The following is a 20522-nucleotide window of genomic DNA, read 5'->3' as shown; positions in this document are numbered from 1 at the left end:
TGTGCATGCAACCACTACAGATACGTAGATATTGGACAGTACTGTACAACTGATTGTGAATCACCTTTGTTAAAACAAAGAAAATTCTGTATGACCTTAATTACTCATTAATTTAAATCTTTCCAATTTAATTTGAGTGAAGTTATAAAAGAGTAAAATATATAAGCTGAAATATGTGTAATAGCCACTTCTGATGGCAAACTGAATGCCCAGGACAATTTACTTAAATATGTGTCAGCAGGAAGTTGCTATAGCAGGATTTAATTATCAATTGGGTACTTGTTTTATCAAATTTAAATGACAACTAGCCATTGACCCTCCACCATCATCAATTAACAATGATATAGCAATCAATGCAATTTTTACATCGTTTGAGTTGGAATCTAGTATATAAGAGCTATTTCAACCTGTCGGAGCTTAGTTTTTAAATACACGATATTTCTAAAATGCTACTAAAAATATTTATATAACTTAAATACATGTAATACATGTACATTCTTTTATCATTGTTGTATTTTGTACTGTTTTGGTCAGGGTTCCTTCTCCTGCTAATGTTTTTTTAACCTTTTCATTCATTTTTCTGTTTGAATTATTTAGTATAGCTACTAGTAAGCCCGCGATTCGGAAATCCAAGAATGGCAATCAGGTTCTGTTCTGTCCGATATCTGGATGGATGACATATCATGGAGGGTGGGGCTGCGTCCGGGGAAATGTCATTTAATTCCATACGCATATCTGTAGTAAAGCGGTCTCGTTTTGTGGAGACGTGATTCTGTGGCCTTTGCTGACACCGACTGCTGGCAGAGTGGAGCACAGCAGGTTCAGCCCTGCGCCCATATCCGGTTTACGTCGTGTAGTTTGGACGTCTGGGGATTCCGTACTGTAATACTGTAATGTGATTGACATATGCGCTTAATCCTCTCGTTTTTGTCTTCTCTGTGGCGGGCTCGTTGCAGTGCACGTGCGCCTCGATGCGCCCTGAGCCCAGCGCCCATATCCGGTATACAACCTTTTTTGTTTTCTCTGTGGTGGGCTCGTTGCAGTGCGGCAGTGCGCATGCGCTGCAGTGCGCGTGCGCCTCGATGCGCCCTGCATCCATATCTGGTTTACAACCTTCGGTTAGTAAGATGGTTTAGTATAGCTATATTGTTCTGTTCATTTATCATTTAGTTGATGACTATGAGCAAATCACTTGACCTGCCTGTGCTCCAAATGAATAAACAAAAGAAATGTAACTAATTGTATCATAAATGTTGTAAGTCGCCTTGGATAAAGGCATCAGCGAAATTAAGTAAATGTAATAGTAATAGACACCCGCGATGTCGCGGTTCAGAGTTCGCGGCCATAGTCATTTGCGGATTTTTCCTTAGAAACCGCAAATATCCTCCACAATTTTTATGGCTTTTCTCGTGGCAATACTGCACTGTAGAGAGAACAGGAAGCAACCATAGAGGAAAACGCGGCTTGGGATGGTGAAAGTAGCCAATCGTTGTACTCTACTACAATTTGAAACTGCAACTCCAAGCAGTCCCTACAGTGGATCTGATTGGTCTTCTGCTGAGGGTGCAGGGGCTGTTGGGGTCAAAGGTTGTCAGCGTGGCTTTTAAAAAGGGGGCCGATGACCAAAAGAAAAAAAAAAAGTTTTTGTAATTTGTGTTTCAAGTTCCTGTCTGTCTGCCTCCTGTTGGGTTACCTGTACTTAATTGTTTTGTCCTGGATCGCTCCTGAACCTGTCCACCCATCTTAACCATTTCAGGAACTTTACATTCCCATTCAACGTGCGGATCTCTGGACTATCTATTTTCATCATTACTTTTCATCCGTTGCTGTTTTCATGGATTTTACTGTGTGTGTTTTGTTTGTGCTTTGTTGTATTAAATGTATAATTGCTGTGAGGGGAACAGGGGTGGTATCGTTGTTTTCATTACATTTTTTATTTGCTGTTTGATTACCGGTTTGCTTCGTTTTTGTCTCCACCATAAAAATAAATAAATCACTGTCTTCTCAACAGTGTGAATCTTAGCGGCAGTGGACCGCTACAGCGTTATTCATTTCTTCTTGCTGCTGATTGACTGCTGCCCTGTGACGCATGTTCAGCTGAGTGTTCTCATGTTTTCCATTTTGTTTTTCTTAACCCTTAAACCGTGGCAACCGGCTATAGTCGTTTCCCAGTGCCATTTGCCAGCATACAGGAACAGAGTATAGTCAGTGACGTACATTCGTTGAATCCCGCAACTGGCTATACAGTAGTCGGTTCCCAGTGCAATTTACCAGCATGCTGAAGCTGATCAGTCAGTGCCATACATTCGTTGAGCAGCCAGCTCATGACGTCTGCCGGCCCCTGCAGTACTGCAGCCTCACTGTCTCTGGGATTCAGCCGCTACACTGGACTAGCCTGCAAGCATCGGTGTTTACCTCTGTGTGCTTGCGTGCAGCCAGTTCAAGCACAGTTGGCTCGGTGATTTACTGAATTTCATCAATGCCATCAGTTGCACCTTGTATATATTGCTCCAGTAGTTTTTTTTAAATAGTTTTACAGTTCATTGGCAGTGTGCAAAATGATCTGTGTTGCAGTAATTGTGACGCGCTTTGCAAGAAAAAAAAATGTTTTCCATTAAAATTTCACTTTTTCTTTGTGAATTGTGATGTTTACTTAAAAAGGGCATCCAGGGATGCATTAACCCCCAAGTATGTGGCAGTTTAAGGGTTAAAGCCTCAAGATGCCACTGAAATGCCCTGCACCTTTTAAGGTTTCTGGCAATGAAAATGCACTTGCATGATTTACAGTACATATAGCGGTAACATCGGTATTTTACATTCTAGTACTGTGGGAGACATAGCATGTTACCGGGCGAGACGCTCCCACTTACTGAAGCTTTGCCCCCGGGATGTTCCTTTATCAACACGCCGAGAGTGCAGCGCCGTAGTGGGGGCTTATTGACTTTATTTAAATCCGATTTCATTTGCAACCGCCCTTCCTTTCCCCTTTCTTTTTCCCCTTCAACTTTTGAGCTTAGTATGTTTGAACTAGTCTGCTCACCACCGTTGCTGTGTACACTCATCTATCGCCCTCCAAAATATAATAAGGACTTTTTAGATGAATTTGCAGCTTTCTTGGCTGATATTACATGCAGATATGATCGCTTTCTTTGTTTGGGTGATTTTAATATCCATGTTTGCTGTCCCGCTAAACCTCTAGCAAAAGATTTTCTGGACATTATTGACTCCTTTGGTCTCTCTCAACTTGTAAACGGGCCAACACATGGACAGGTTCACATATTGGACCTGGTTCTTTCTCGCGGTCTCAGAATCAGTGACTTGGACTTTCTGCCTCCCAGCTTTTCCGATCACTTGCCTGTTTTGTTTAATTTGGATTTGGTCTCTGTTAAGCATAGTAAATCCACCACCACCCGTCTCTCCCGTGTCATTCCCCCCTCTGCTGCTAAAGATTTTGCAGCTGCTTTTTCATCAATTTCCACATCATGTGAATCCACGGATGTTGATGTTTTATTGCAAACCTTCCATACTTCCTGCTGTTCTGTGATGGATGACGTAGCCCCACTCAAACGGAGACAATCTAAAGTCAAGGTTGACCCATGGCTAAACGAACAAACTCGTTCCATCAGGCAAAACTGTAGGCGTCTAGAACGCAAATGGAGGAAAGATGGTCTTATTGTTACCTTCGACCGCATGAGAGACGCGTGGTCCCAATACCAGAGAGCAGTCAGAGGTGCAAAGAACCGTTTTTTTCGCGGATATCATTTTAAAAAACTCTGGCAATCAACGTGTCTTATATAAAACACTAAATGCTGTCCTTTCTCCAGTTGCAACTGTTTTTTCTTCTGCTTCCACTGCTCTTTGTGATCAGATCCTTACGTTTTTTTTCTGGATAAGGTCACGAACATTAGATCCCAGATCTCCATTTCTTCTTCTGGCTCTGTTGACTTAGCCGTTCCTGCACACGGCTTTTTCACCAGCTTTGAACCCATTTCGCTCTTCCATCTGGAAAAAATCGTCGCCTCAATGAAGCCTTCGGGCTCTCCGGACGATGTGGTGCCGCCCAGACTCCTGAAAGATGTGTTTCCTGCGATTCGATACGACGTCCTAAAGATCATAACTAGTAGTCTATCTTCGGCTATAGTTCCTCGTGCTTTCAAACACGCAGTTGTACATCCTATTCTGAAAAAACCTGATTTAGACCCTGCCGTTCTTTCCAATCTTCGTCCAATTTCCAAACTACCTTTCTTGTCAAAAATACTAGAAAAAGTAGTTTATGAGCAATTAACTCATCACTTACAGGACCATCAGGTAATGGACCTTTTTCAGTCAGGCTTTAGGCCCCAACATAGCACAGAAACCGTGCATTTACGCGTCCTAAATGACGTCCTTTTGGCATTGGACTCAGGACTTCATGTGATTATGGTTCTTCTCGACCTATCTGCTGCGTTTGACACAATCGATCATGGCATCATGATCTCCCGACTCGAATCCTGGGCTGGTGTATCTGGCTCAGCCCTCGACTGGTTCAGATCATATTTCTGCAACAGGACTCTTAGAGTCATGTTGGACAATTTTTCATCTGAATCAGTCCTACTCCCATGTGGGGTCCCCCAGGGTACCATTTTAGGGCCACTACTTTTTTCAATCTACATTCTGCCTTTAGGTGCAATTTTTAGAAAACATGCAATTTCATATCATCTATATGCTGACGACTGCCAAATTTATTTTTCCCTTAAGCCAACTGACTCCACCAAACCTCTCCTCGACTGCCTATCTGACATTAAGGATTGGCTGGCTGTAAATTTCCTTCACCTGAATGATTCAAAAACCGAGGTCATTGTTTTTAGTCCCGACTACAAACAGATTCCATCTTTTGGCCTCGACTCTCTTCCCACTCCAGTAACTTCATCTATTTTTAATCTTGGAATCAAAATGGATTCGTTCCTGAAAATGGATGCTCAAGTCAACAGCACAGTAAAATCCTGTTTTTTCCAGCTCAGGCGTATCGCCAAACTCAAGCCTATTCTGTCTAACCATCTCCTGCAATCAGTAATCCATGCATTTATTACGTCCCGGCTTGATTACTCTAATTCCTGCCTTTATGGTATCAGCAAAGCCACTCTTTCTAGACTACAACTGGTTCAAAATGCGGCTGCAAGGCTTCTAACAGGGAGTGGCAGAGGCCAACATATTACTCCAATTTTAAAAACCTTACATTGGCTGCCGGTTAGATTCAGAATCGATTTTAAGATACTCCTACTAACTTATAAGGCATTAAATGGTCTAGCCCCCGCCTACTTGAGTGTTTTGCTCCATCGATACAATCCCCCTCGCGCTCTTAGATCCGCAGATCAGCTCCTTCTAACCGTTCCCAAGGCACGTTTCAAAGCTCGTGGTGAAAGGGCTTTCTCCATCAGTGCACCCAGGCTCTGGAACTCCCTACCCTTAGTGGTAAGGCAAGCCACTTCAGTTGCCACAATCAAATCACGCTTAAAAACGCACTTCTTCACATTGGCTTTTAATTCTTAACTTGTTTCATTTTCTACTTGTTTTTTCGCTATTTTCTCTATTTTATTGGTTCCTCTGACCTGTTTTTAGTTTAAATTCTCTCTTAATGTTTGCTTTAAATATTTTGTTTTTAGTCCTGTTTGTTTTAAACTGTACAGCGCTTTGGTCGGTTGTAATGCTGTGTTTTTAAGCGCTCAACAAATAAATATGGTATGGTATGATACTGTACAGTATATGGGCTTACCTTTACATTCTTTATTTTAGGTAATGTATTAAGCTGAGTTTGAAATGAAATTAAAATGTTTTGGGGGCATAATTAGGGTTTAAACTATAAAAATAGGCATTTTTGTAACCACATCCATAATTCACGATTTTTCACAATTCGCGGGTGCTCTAGGAACGTAACCCCTGCAAATTTCGGGGGTGTATTGTATATAGTTTAATTGGACTACATTTACGTCTGGCATTAAAATGCATCTCTAGCAGACACATCATGTCCAGATAGAGAGTGGATGGATGCATTTCTCACATACTCATTGAATTTTGGATTGAATGGTCATTCACATTTATCTGAGAAGCGCAGCACACTATAGCTACTAACGTGTAGTTAGAATGGGCACGGGCTCCTTTATTGACCCAACAAGAAAAAGTGAAAAGAAGGTAACATGCCACACTGCCATAAAGAACTTCAGTGTTTTAGCATGATGCCAAATGTATGACTGTCTCATAAAGGAGAATATCGCTCAACTTCAATCACTTTTTAAAGCCTCTCAGGTGTTAGGGCTGGCTACTCTTCCATGGCTTTCCTGTTTGCTGTCACCATCTAACATGATGCTTTTGTCTTTTCTGTTGACTTAATTCTAGTTTGTGGACAGAAAACATATTTGCATTTGCAGTCATGTTAAATGCGATTGTTGCTGATGGAAACTTAGTGCTGAATCCATATGATAATCATGTAATTTCTGTAATTAAGTTAGGAAAAAGATGTCTATAATGACTAATTCTGCATTTAAAAATTATTCTGGATTTTTAATTTTCAAAAATATGTAATCATTTTATTCTTAATTTAAAAATGTAACCCATCTAAGTAGTGAAAAATTCTGCATTTTAGTAAATTCTGGTTATTATTTATCCCTAAAAAAGGCCAATTTGCATTATATTATGATTAAGAAATTCAGGCATTATTAAAAATAACTGATTTAATAAAAACATAATTCTGTTTTAGAAATGGTCTATTCATTTTGTATTATGCTTTAACAAAAGGGGGGGACATTATAATACCACTAGCAGCAAATATCCTTTTTATTAAATGCAGGTTCCAAAAAAAAAAAAAAAAAAAAAAAAAAAACAGCCATGTTAAGGCTGCAGCATGAGTACTAGAAGGTAAAAATCAAGGCTTCTGTAAGGGGTTTCAGAAATTACTGTGTATCACCGGGAGACCTTGGAGGAATAAAGGTTGAGAACCACTGGTCTATAACACATGAGTACTATTTATATGGTATAGGCACAGTAACTTTGTGAGCAAAGATCCTACGGTACAATGTCACACCTAAAACTCCTACAGGGCATTCTCCATTCTATTTGACGGAAGTGAAATCACTATCAATGCCCATTTGTGGAAATAGAATTGTATAAGGTTTTACTATGATAATCCACTTCTATTGACCCCCCCCCCCCCCCCCCCCCCCCCAGTCTTTTTTTGGATTTGTCACAGCTGTGATGTGATTCTAAATACATCTCTTACTTGCTCTCACAGATAGATTTTCTGGTACACGGCCAAACATATGGAAACTTTACCACAGACACCTCAGTGCACACATTTCCATTTCTAAGCATACATTTTCCCCTTGTGTGAGAATTAATTTTGGCCGTGCCAAGATTCCACCTTCAGTACTGCCAGATAAACTGGAGTGCATGCCATGCCTATTTTAAATGTGGCAGAAGAACAGACTGATTCTGGCTTTAATTACTCCTGAGACGACAAATGAACCACTGATAAAACGTTTGAAAATGTATTTCAGATCCCTTTCACAGCCTTTGGCAAATTGGCCGATAGAAAAGCCATTTCACTTGGCTGCTTTTTTGCCCTGCTGTCTTCCGTGGGTTTAGTCTAGTCTGACTTGAGGATAACGTTATACTGCAAGAACATGCCCTTCATTGACTTCAGTCTGTAAGTAATTCTGTCATCTAAAGCATGTATGGGGCCCTGCCAAGGACAACTGGCAGAAAACAAGCTTTTTACTTTTTGGAGGGGGAGAGATATCATTAGTAACCAGAATTAGCATTCTAAGAACAGAAAAAAAAATGTCTTGTACAATGCAGAGAGGTCTAGACGTGAAAAAGCAAAAACTTCATATATGTTAATGGTAAAAAAAATTACATTTTACTTGTTTTATTTCTGAGAATGCACATTAATCAAGAAGTGTAGAGTTCCAAATGCAAATATCTCATCCTAGATTTGAAAACACCTCCAAATGAAAGGTTTGGAAAAAATTAGTCATAGGTATGAGTTGTAATAGACAATCAGTTGTCATGTCTAGCCAGATAAAAAGTCTGTCTAATGCACAGAGGAGAACTTAGTCAGCTGACCTACCAGTGTGTCAAAGACCACAAAAAGTCTATAGTAGTCAGCTTTTTAACTCTCTATTATCAATTATCTTTCAACTTACGTAAGAAACTGTTGTGCTAATATTCATCATTAATACTATCTGCTGTTAAAAAATTTAATTCTACAATATTGTACTAGCCAGGTGTTTCCACCTTATGTCATTAATAAAGGGGTTTATGAATGAGATTACTTAAGTAACATGCTTGTCAATTCCTTTTTGATCCTTACTTTTTAACTTCTACTATGCACTGGTAAATATATATATATATATATATATATATATATATATATATATATATATATGCTCAGCTATAGTAGTCAAACTAAGCTAGACAAGTCATCACATCTAACTTTACATGTGATTATTCCGTCAGTAACATGATGTGTCTGATGCCTTTATATAGTAATATCAAATTGCAAATTATTACAGGCTGTTAAGTCTGATGTCACAAACCTTTGTATTTAGTGTTAATGTGTGGTTAAAAAAGCTTGTGAGTGACAGGAAAGTGGAGATGCAATTATAATTGATAGAAAGGGCAACACACTGTACAGGTAGGTAAGGGTAGCTTGTTGGTGTTCATTAATTAACTAACAAAATATTCCTTTATGAATTATCAATATTTTATTAGGTAAAGGGGGAAAAAGTAAGAATTCTCTTGTACTAATTTTTTTAAGAAAGCTCATCAGTGAAATTTTAGATATACACTAACACAACAACTCATCTTCTTACTTCTTACCTGAGAAAGCCGACATGATTCTAGACAGAGGTGGTCATTATGTTTTCTGCAAGATGGCCAGTTGATGAAACACACAGCATCAAATTGATCCTAAACTTTGAATATGCTATGTACCTTTTCTGTGTAACACAGTTTATAAAGACAAAAGATTCCAGGACAATTGTACTGCACCATGCAATTGCTGTATGTTGACTGGCACTATGATTGTGGTAATGTGTTATCTTAGAAGCTGCAGTTTGTACCCATATTGAATCATCAGACTTCTAAAGAAAAGCTTGTCATAATGAAAAAATTGTACACATTAAAAATGTATCTTATAATGTGCAATATTTCACCATGTTTTCTTAAAAGAGACATTTCATCATAACATGCACATAAAAATGCACTAAATTAGTGTTTGTTTTATAAGGCTAAAGGTGATTTCCTTGATTCTGTTTAAGTTATATCTCAGAATAATAGTTACCACTTAAAGAATTTCTTTGTACTCTTTTGTTATGAATCAATAGCATTTCAATTATTAAAACTATTAAAAAAATCACATGGGTAAAGAACTAATAAGGAAGTTTCATGAAACTTCATACTGCATATTCATTTTTGACCCCAAAGATTGTGATTAGAATTATGCAGACATACAGAACTAAAATCATGAACTCTAATAACTGTATGGTTAAGGAAGTGTATATTGCAGCCTTTATTAATAAAGAAAAAAACACTTTGCTGAACAAATGAGTTCATTTACAGTGAGTCAATAATTAACAGCTGTTTAAAATGAAAACATGCAAACACTGCCATCCTCCATTGCCTCTCCAAGTTTAGTCATTTATACGCTAGTTGATGCATGATTCAAAACAGCCTTTTTTTCCCAGTTCCTTATTACAGCACTCATATTTCAGTTTTTAATTTTTTACTTTTAATAGCGGTACTTACTTTTTGCTATTGCTCTTTGTCAATTTGAAGGTACCATAGATACTTATTTTATTTTGTGGTCAGTTTATATAAGCCAGAAAATTAAAGAACAGAAGTCATTGAATCTGCCTGAGGAAAAATAAAAAGTTAATTTTACCATTATACCATTTTCTGATGTTGTTTTTTTGTTCTACTAAATATAGAGTGATTATTCTCATGTTTGTAAACAGGATCCCACATTGTCTGTTTTATTATCTTAAAAAGAGTAACGCAATATAAAGAGTGCAGAATAGTAATTCAAGGGAAACAAATTACCTAAAATTAAATGTACTTCTCAAAAATATAATGGTATGCAGTAGCTGAACTCAACTGATTTTAATATCTTACATGCAGTAATAGCCCTGATATTATTTCTGACTGGGTTGTCATCATGCAAACATCACACTACCTTAGAGACAAGAAACACCAGGAGCGTCTTTAAGCCAAAGGAGCGGATATGACAAAGCACATGGGTCTCTAAAGTAGTGGTTCTCAAAGTGTCAAAGTCAAGGATGTGGTGGACCATTTATGGACAACTGCCACTCAACACCATACATTCTATGTTGAAATTATCACATTCTTTTTTTCTACAGCTATTAATGAGAAAAATACTGTAACAACCCGAGGTACAACAGAGAAATGCTGGCACACACAATAGTAAATTAGTAGGCTTGAAGAGGGCTGTTGACTGGAAAGCCCCTCCTTAATTTAAGTGCTGAACTACTCACACTGATATGCCTTTGAAAGGTGCCCTAAGAAATAAAAACAAAAATCCAACACAAACAGAACTCTATCAAACTTGCAGTGCTCCTCAGTCTCTTTCTTTGTTACTCTATGAGCTACTATGCTGGCTCCTTTTTGTTGCTTTTACCCACAGGTCTCTACCTCTCACCTGGTATCTTCTGTCAGGACTGTGGGGCATACACTGTGTCCCTGTTTGAATCTCTTTCCTACCAGGAGTTCAATCCTGGCCATCTGGAAGAACAGTATGCAATACAAGACTTACATTAAAAATCTTGCTGGGTTTATGTTTCAAAGTTCCAGATAATGGATAATAAAGGTGTTATGCCAAAAAGACTTTGAAAATTAATACATCAGAAGCAGTGTGCATTATCATCTACACAGAATTAAGGGACTGCTTTTGCAAGGGGTGGACTCTTAAAGTGGACGTCAAAGTGGATTATTAAAAAAAAAAGTCCCCTGTAGTTAGGCTAGAAGGGAGAGAGAGAGAGAGAGACAGACTACAAGTCTGAAGAAATGTAAAGAGAGAATGACAGGAAACAATAACAACCATACAGTATTTGAGCAAGAATGAGAACAGTAGAAGTAAAACAATTCTGCGATCTATCCCAGCACAAAAGTGTATAACTGAATGTAGTTATCAAATAAAAAAGCTTAAGATATTTCCTTGAAATCAGGGGCCTTGCTAGGCCACCACAGAAATACTATGGCATGTAAAAGTCAGAACTCATAACCTTAAACCATTAATTTGCCATAAAAATAAGTCAGTGTGCTCTATTTCATTGCTTATTTTTGTGCCTGTTCAATCATACAGTGGTAATAATTTTGCAGTAAAGTTTCTTTAAATATTTTAGGATGTCAAGACACAAGGTGCCATATTGTTAAGTTATGCTATTGCCACATAAGATTTTACTCTTGCTTGCTCTTGATTAATTTAGCAAAGATTTTATCCATCTGATAGCATGTCTTTGTACTAAGAGAGGACACCCATGTAATCACAGGAAGAAACGTTTAACACTGAACCTCAGCCTGTGGTGCAACACAAATGGTTCTGTGGACTGTGCTGTATTTATATACCACATAGCTACTATATACTTTACTCTACTTTCCATTTAGTTTTTGCTTTCATGATTAGACTACAAGGAGGAGAAGCTTATCTAAGCAGCACTGGGTACAAGGCAACAAACAACCCAGGCTGCTCTGCAAGTCTGCACTCAAACACATACAAACTTTCATACACACGCTGTCTTTCACATCAAATCAATTAAGAGTCATTAACAAATCTACGTGACGTCTTACGGGTGCAGAAGAGAAAAAACAAACAAACTAGTAACTAGTACTAGCAACATACCAGATCATGCAAATACCAAACAGACAAGGAACAGCCTGAGATTTAAATTCATATCACCACAACTGTGAGGCACTACTCAAGTAGAAAAAACCCACTGCACAATATGAATATAAAATAAAAATGTATTCACGTAAGTACACGTAACATGAGAGCTATGAGTGAAATCAAGCATGTGCACGTTTGTCCATTATAATACTGCTGAACATATAAAGCGATTACACAATATTACATTTTTCACATCAAACACCTGATATTTGAAAAAGCAAGTTCAAACCTGTGTCCTTCAAACTACCAATAAACACAATTTCTTTGTAATGTGCACAGACATATCTATAATAGGAAAAATACTAAGCAAATAACAATAATGCAGAGGTGCAATTAATCTAAACTGGTAAGAACAAAAGTATTGTGGAATGATTGTTCAAGGGTTAGGATGCTTTGCTTCTTTGTCATGTCTGTCCTAATCGACACATTAGCTAAGCATTCAGATCTGTACAAGTGTTTATAGTTGTTACATATTCCATCTGTACATTCTAACTTCATGCAATGTCAGCTTGTCTGCTAGTCTCTCAGTGAGGCAGCTTGTGCTCTAGTGTTTATTTATACAGTATATTTTTTATCATTACTATTTAATCTCGATTACCAAAATGGCAAAATGTACTTCTGGGATGTGCTCACTTCAATACTTTTTCAGGTTTCACCTATGACATAATTTTTTATGCTTAACAAAGGAGATTACTTATTATTAAAATTAGCAAATTACTGAGAATTGATTCAATCATGCAGAGTAGCCCATTTCTTCATGCCAGAATGTCCCCAACTGATTTTGCACCTAGATCTCTATTACACTTAAGTTGCTGTGGGAAGAAGAAAAAGAATATGTGCTAGGGGGCCAGGAAGCAGCTCTACGTACCTGAAACAAGCCTGATTTTAGCCATGTCCTATCTTTCTGCTGCTATAGTGGAATGGTACTGCCCTGTAGGTAAAGACAACTCTGATTCATTTCCGTCAGACAAGCAAGACCTTTTTAGATCAAGGATCCTGTTTCTTAGCAGTGTGCCACCTGCAAAGTTCTTGGAAAATTATTCTATTTATATACAAAAAGAAATGTTAGGATTTGTGCCAAAAGTTTGTTGTGTCCACCTTTACACGCACCACTTTTAGGGACTGAAGTTGTGTTTAAGATAACAATAAGTATATCAACCTGCAAATCTAAATTCAGCACTATTAGTGATTTTTTTTCATTTAGATGCACAATTTGTTCTTTTTCTCACACTGGAGTCATGATTAATACTTCACTATATATGGTTTAAAATTAAATTAATGTTAAAAACTGAAAATTACAACCACCAATGCCTATAACAGCTATTCTCATGTTCATATTTCTATGTTTTTGACTTATTATGGAAGTGCACACTGCATTTTCCCTGATTTTATGAAATGTGGATCTCTTTTTAGCACTGAACCGTTTTTCTTGCTCTAAGTCACTGAGGAATTTTATATGTTTAAAATAATAATACATTTGAATCACTTCAGAAGATTTCAAAATTGAAAATGGAAAAGTATAAAATGTATAAGAACACATCCATTAATACACACATTCACTTTATTAGGAAGGAAAAGTCCTGATTTTAACAAAAAAGTCAAAATATTGTGGTGTAGAATACAGTACAACATATCAAAAAGAAAACAAGCCAGTGATTATGGTTTTATCCTCATTAAAGAAAATGAGTTTATAGTGACTAGAAAAAAAATCACCTGAACAAGGTCTCTGAGGTAATTGTGTTTATGGATTTGGTACATAAAAAAATATATATATTAAAAAAATGGCCCTAATGAGATTTGGGAGCTGGAATGATAGAAGCGGTTTGTTTGAAGATAGAAAATCTCAATGGCCAGACAGAGAACTAGTCTTTTACTTTACTGATACATTTTGTGTCTAAGATGGCAGTTAGTACAAAGTTAAAGGAGTTTGGTTCTCATTTCTTGCCCAAAATCATTTATTGAGGAGAAAGCAGGCATCTGCAAGGAAAAGGGACACACTGTAGGAGAGAAAACCAAGACGCACAGTTTTAAGTCCATAAGTATTTGGACAGTGACACAATTTTCCCAATTTTTGCTCTGTTCACCACCTCAATGGATTTGAAATTAAGCAATCATTACATGACTGAAGTGTAGACTTTAAGCTTTAATTTAAGGAATTTATCAAAAACATTGTATGTGTCTTTTAGGAATGGCAGCAATTTTTCTGTGTAGCCCCCATTTCCAGGGGCTCAAAAGTATTTGGACATTTGACTGATAAGCTGTTCCATAGCCAGTTGGGAACAGTTCCCTCATTATTTCATTAATTATTAAGCAGGTAAAAGTTCTAGAATTGATTCCAAGTGTAGAATTTGCATTTGGAAGCTGTCACTGCAAACTCTCAATATGAGGTCCAAAGAGCTGTCAATGCAAGGAAAACAGGCCATCATTAGGCTTAGAAAACAAAACAAACCCTTAAGTGGTCAAATCAACCATTTGGTACATTCTTGAAAAGAAGGAACACACTGCTGAACTTAGCAACACCAGAAGGTCTGGAAAACCAAAGGATAACTGTGCCGCATGATCGTAGAATTCTTCACTTGGCGAAGTATAACCCCTTTCACAACATTTAGCCAAACCAAGAACACTCTAAAGGAGGTAGACATATTATTGCCAAAGTTTACAATCAAGAGAAGACTTCATGAAAGTAAATATAGAGGATTTACCACAAGGTGCAAACCACTGGTAAACCTCAAGCATAGGAAGGGCAGATTAGACTTTGCCAGAAAACATTTTGTAAACGCTTGTTCAGTTCTGGAACAAGTTTTGCTTTGTCCAAAGAAAATAAGTTCTAATATATACCAGAATGTTGGAAAGAGAAGAGTATCGAGAAGAGAAGAAATGGCTCATGATCCAATGAATACCACATCATCTGTGAAACATGGTGGAGGCAGTTTTATGGCATGATCATCCATGGCTGTGAATGGAAGTCAGTCACTAGTGTTTATTCATGATATGATTGCTGGCAGAAGTGCATGATGAATTCTGAAGTGTATAGGGCTATACTGTCTGCTCATATTCAGCAAAATGCTGCACAACCCTGCACAGTACAGATGTACAATGAGCCAATACATACTGCAATATCAAAACAAGTTCTTTTCAATGCAAAGTAATTGAATACTCTTCAAAGGCCAAGTCAATCAACTGACCTCGGCCCAATTGGACATGCATTTCACTTGCTAAAGACAGATAGCAGAAAGTCCAATGAATAAGGCGCACCTGAAGACGGCTGCAGTAAATGACTGGCAAAGTATCACCAGGTTGGAAACCCAGCAGTGGCAGATGGCCATGGCTTCAACACTTCAGGCAGTCACTGACTGTAAAGGATTATTAATCAAATATTGAAAACAATCACTATATTTATGATTATGTTAGTTTGTCCAAATACATTTGAGCCTCTGGAGATTGGGGGGTGCTAGGCAAAAAAATGGCTATCATTCCTAAACAGCTCATACAATATTTTTGGTAAACCATTTAACTTAAAGCTGAAAGTCTACACTTCAATCACATAATTACTGCTTAATTTCAAATCCATTGTCGCAGTGTACCGAGCCAAAATTATGCAAAATTATGAAAATTGTGTCACTGTCAAAATACTTATGGGCCTAACTATTGTGGCACCCGGCCGGGACGCACAGGAGGATCGGAGGAGGGCTTGTACCTCCTCCAGAACACGAGGGGGGCGACCGCCCTGGTTGCATTGGGGGCCATGGGTACAGGGCTTGGAAGCTCACCCTGTAGGGGCCAGTGGTCACCCGCCAGGGGGCGCCCCGATGCCTTGGGAGCCCTGGACCTCAGCACTTCCGCCACACCCGGAACTGCTGGGAGGGAAGAGGATTGGGGACACCCGGAGGACTTCCGGGTACACAGCCAGAGCTTCCGCCACACAGGGGTGTGTCAACGGAGGCTCCTCAGGAAGCACCTGGAGTCCATCCGGGGGTGTATAAAAGGGGCCGCCTCCCTCCATTCAATGGCAAGAGTCGGGTGGAAGAGGACGAAGCTCGGTGTAGAGGAGTGGAGGCGGACCAGAGACTGAGAAAGCATTGTGTTGTGTGGCCAGGACTGAAGGGGTGATTGGTGCTGCGGCACTGGGTTTGTGCACTGCAATACTTGTAAATATTGTAAATAAACGTGTGTGTGGTGAAACCATCATGTCTACCTGTCTGTGTCCAGGCTGTTCCCCACACTATACATGAAATAAAAGTAACTAGTCAAAATAAACACACCTGCAATTCCATCATTAGAATGTCTACTTCTGAAGCGAGCATAACATTCTCAAAACAGCTTAAGCCAATGTCATAAGAGGTCATCCACATAAACCTAAGCGTGTCTGGGCCCAGCCAATACTTGGACAAGGTTATAAAAGACCTCTGGGCATCCTTCGTAAAGAGCAAGATGTATCTCAATATCCAGGCTAAATTGCCCTCTATGGCCTAATCATTTTCACCCCCTAATCATTTCCTGTCTCTCTCGTATCACTTCACATCCTAACAGCTAATGTATGGTGAGTGTACTGGCACAAAAATGGTGGCCATCGCACTTTGGCACACTTTAATATTAAAAGTTTTGTTAAAAGAGAGATTGCTGTTTTAAACTGTAGTTAGGTTTTGCCCAGTAAATTGCAGTTTATGATGCACCTTTTTTACTCTCTCATATACAAAGTACAGGGAAAGTATTGTAATTGTTCAAGATTTGATGTGATGTCGAGATTTTGATAAATCTCCGAAAATACCATTTCTGGAATTATGTCTGTGTGTCTGTAAACACGATAACCTGAGTACGCTTTCACTTTGGTCAACCAAATTTTGCATACAAGTATTAGGTACAACACATGGATTTCTATCAGCTTTTGGGCCATTACCGTTAACCAGAAGTGGTACTTTTTACCCTTTTTCATGCACTTGCAGAGTCCAATTTATTCAACTTTACTTTTATAATTGTTCAATATATTATTAATTTGATTTGGTGTTGATGGCTCTTCAATGTACATAAAATAAAAATATAATCATTGTCTTGCTGATTACTCCTCAAATATCCATCCCTATATCTGAGTATATGAAAAAGTCTAGGGGAGACAACTCCCAGTTTTATTTCTAGCAGTGTCTGAACACTCTCATATCTAAAGCACAGTATGGATACCCATGTTTAACGGGCACTTAATGATGAAAGCATGTCAAGTCAATTTAAAAGAAACTCTTGTGTTAAAATGCAAGTGAATGTAGCCCAAAACAATGCAAGTGTACTGGTCATATTCACTAGCAAACTTGCCATGCTCCCATATGTGCAGCACAGGGCTATAATATGTATACCAGGTAGTCTAAAGGTTTAAAGAGGATAAATAACAGTGTAATAGTGCTATATACCATTTTTCAAATAAAAATCATATAGCTGTCCTTGCTGGTGATATGTATAATCATAAAAATGAAAGAAGGTCATAATGTGACAGATTACCCAATGAATTTAAACAGTGCATCTATGTTTGGGCTAAGTAAATATTACCTGCAACTTATCCTAGGAATCCATCTTTTCAAGAAGGTCACAATAAAAACTGATGCAATTACTCTCTGCTGCTTCCTTTAAATATCACAGTTTGTTCTGTACAATGCAGTAGATGACACAGTGTCCCTGGCTTGCCAGTGGATTTGACTTGGACATTGAAGTTTGGCCAGGCAAAATTTGTCTCATTTTAACAAGGGCATATCTCTTGTCACAAAATAATGACAATTACAGTGGCCCATTGCGATTCATCTCTTTAGAGTGCATGTTACCTAAATAAGACAGTCCAGTGGTGTAAATAAGCAAGTGTGCCAAGTTTGCTAGAGAATTTAATTACTGTACTTGTACTGGACCGGGCAAAATTCACATGCAATCATAATGTGGAACATGCAAAACTCACATAATTTGTGCAACTAAGAAGCTGGCTATGAGCTAATAAGTACCTGTGATTAGTAGGCTAACCATTTTAAATACCCTTTACAACACAGTAGTGCAGTGGTTAGCACAGCTTCGTGGATTTAGTGACCTAGGTTTGAATGTACAGTATATAGTGGAACCTCAGTTCACGAACGTTTCAGAACACGTACAATTCGGTTTACAACCAAAATGTTCACCAAACTTTTGCATCTGTTCACGACCACACACTCGGTATACGAACAAGCCAGTTTCCCTTTCGGTTTGTACGTGTTCAGTCTCTCCCTGTGCATTTCCTGTGCAGCGAGCAAGAGAGAGAGAGCGAGACAGCGCGACACACACACACGAGAGAGAGACACACACACAGGCGCGCAAGAGAGACACACACACACAGACAGCGCAAGAGAGAGAGACACACACACACGCAGTGTGCGAGAGAGAGAGAGACACACACACAGGCAGCGCGAGAGAGAGAGAGAGACACACATACACACAGGCAGCGCGAGAGAGAGACACACACACACAGGCAGCGCGAGAGAGAGAGAGACACACATACACACAGGCAGCGCGAGAGAGAGAGCTGGACGCATAAGGTAGAGAAGGCAGTTCAAGAATGCACTGGGCTTGATTTTGTTTTCACTTCTGTTTACAGCGATCGGTTCGTAGAGTGCATTGTTGCAATGTTACTTTTCTTGGTGGTTTATTAAATTATGGATTTTTTCAAATGTTCATTTTTTCCCGTTCATATGGTCTGGAACGGATTAATTGTATTTACATACAATCCTATGGGGGAAATTACTTCGGTTCACGATGAAATCGGGTAATGTGGTGTGCAGCAATTTGTTTAACCCAAAATAAAAAAATGTTCCCTTCAATGTCTCTTTAGAAATGTGTCTAATGTAATTTTTTTTAGAAATTGGTTAAATGATGCTACCAACAAACATTAAATCAATAAATAAAGCAATTGTTTTTCCATATGCACCTTTGCCAGGAGAGTGGGTGATGGCTGATAACAACAAACACATAACCAACTTATTTCACAGGAGAGTAAAACCAGATTAAAACTTCAGCTTGTCTGGAATAGGGTGCGTGTATAGAACTTTTGTAAGATCATGACATTTGGAGTTGTTCTTACAATCAGTAATGTAGATGGTGAATAGAAAGGGATCCAGGACAGTTGCCTGGGACACACCTCTGGTGCTGACAACCATCTATGATACAAAGTGTTGGCGCCTCACAAACTACCTCTTGTAGAGGCAACTATTTACACTGCTTTGAGCTTACTCCCCCAGTTTAGAATTCAAATCAGATTAATTGGCCAAGTATGCATGCATACAAGGAATCTGACTCTGGATTTGGTGAGTCTCCAATTATAAGTTAAATAATCAACATACACACAAAAAACACAAGACACAGAAAATATATAAATATGCCAAAATTAATATACGGCAAAACAAACTGATATAAGAACTCATGCACCCCCCCCCCCCCCGGGCCATCAAGCTCCTAAATAGTTAGTTTCATCCCCTCAGTGCTCCCAGGGTATTGTTCACTGTTCACATATTGTTAATACTTAGTTCTTTTTTTGATTTTCCCCAGTGTTTATCTATAATAATAAAAGGCAAAGTCCTCACTGACTGACTGACTCACTCACTCACTGACTGACTCATCACTAATTCTCCAACTTCCCGTGTAGGTGGAAGGCTGAAATTTGGCAGGCTCATTCCTTACAGCTTACTTACAAAAGTTAGGCAGGTTTCATTTCGAAATTCAAAGCGTAATGGTCATAACTGGAACATATTTTTTGTCCATACACTGTAATGGAGGAGGCGGAGTCACGTATCGCGTCATCACGCCTCCTACGTAATCAAGTGAACTAAAAACAAGGAAGAGATTTACAGCACGAGTCACACGCGGGAACGAAGGTAAATGACGTTAATTTTTGACTGTCTTTTAATACTGTGTAAGCATACATATTAACACATGTGCAATTAAACGTGTGCATTTACGGGGTGATTTCTCAGGCTTAAAAGCTCACCTTTTATCAAACGCGGGAACAAAGGTAAATGACGTTGTTCACTGTCTTTTAATACTGTGTAACCATACATATTAACACATGTCCAATTAAACGTGTGCATTTACGCGGTGATTTCTCAGGCTTAAAACCTCGCCTTTTACTAAAAAGGTAAATGCAAAACTATTTTCAATCATTCTATGATCTGCTTCTCACAACTGAAGGCACCGTGGCTGATGGTAAATGACGTTAATTTTTGAGTGTCTTTTAATACTGTGTAAGCATACATATTAACACGTGCAATTAAACGTGTGCATTTACGGGGTGATTTCTCAGGCTTAAAAGCTCGCCTTTTATGAAACGCGGGAACAAAGGTAAATCACGTTCTTCACTGTCTTTTAATACTGTGTAACCATACATATTAACACATGTGCAATTAAACGTGTGCATTTACGGGGTGATTTCTCAGGCTTAAAAGCTCGCCTTTTACTAAAAAGGTAAATGCAAAACTATTTTCAATCATTCTATGATCTGCTTCTCACAACTGAAGGCACTGTGGCTGATGTTACATCACTTGCTGTCCGACCATAAGCTTTACCTGGTAGGTAGCCGGACACTCACTTCACT

At 38.6% G+C, this 20522-nt stretch overlaps 2 protein-coding genes across 4 annotated transcripts in view; one reads left to right on the top strand and one right to left on the bottom strand.

Moving 5' to 3' along the window:
* The window catches only part of cmss1 (cms1 ribosomal small subunit homolog), a 398519-nt gene that overhangs the window by 78162 nt on the left and 299835 nt on the right, over positions 1 to 20522 (bottom strand). Inside the window, exon 1 of one of the 3 annotated variants that reach the window (XM_051926083.1) lies at positions 12804 to 12843. The exons of the other annotated variants lie outside the window; for them this stretch is intronic. Coding sequence (XP_051782043.1) covers positions 12804 to 12828 — 25 coding nt within the window. The 5' untranslated portion in view covers positions 12829 to 12843. Of the gene's footprint in view, positions 1 to 12803; positions 12844 to 20522 lie in introns of those variants that run through there. 3 annotated transcript variants of the gene reach the window in all.
* The window catches only part of filip1l (filamin A interacting protein 1-like), a 298961-nt gene that overhangs the window by 8076 nt on the left and 270363 nt on the right, over positions 1 to 20522 (top strand).

The sequence above is a fragment of the Erpetoichthys calabaricus genome, chromosome 4 (genome assembly GCF_900747795.2).
Source record: "Erpetoichthys calabaricus chromosome 4, fErpCal1.3, whole genome shotgun sequence".
Lineage (NCBI taxonomy): Eukaryota > Metazoa > Chordata > Cladistia > Polypteriformes > Polypteridae > Erpetoichthys > Erpetoichthys calabaricus.
This window is presented reverse-complemented; position numbering and strand designations above follow the sequence as displayed.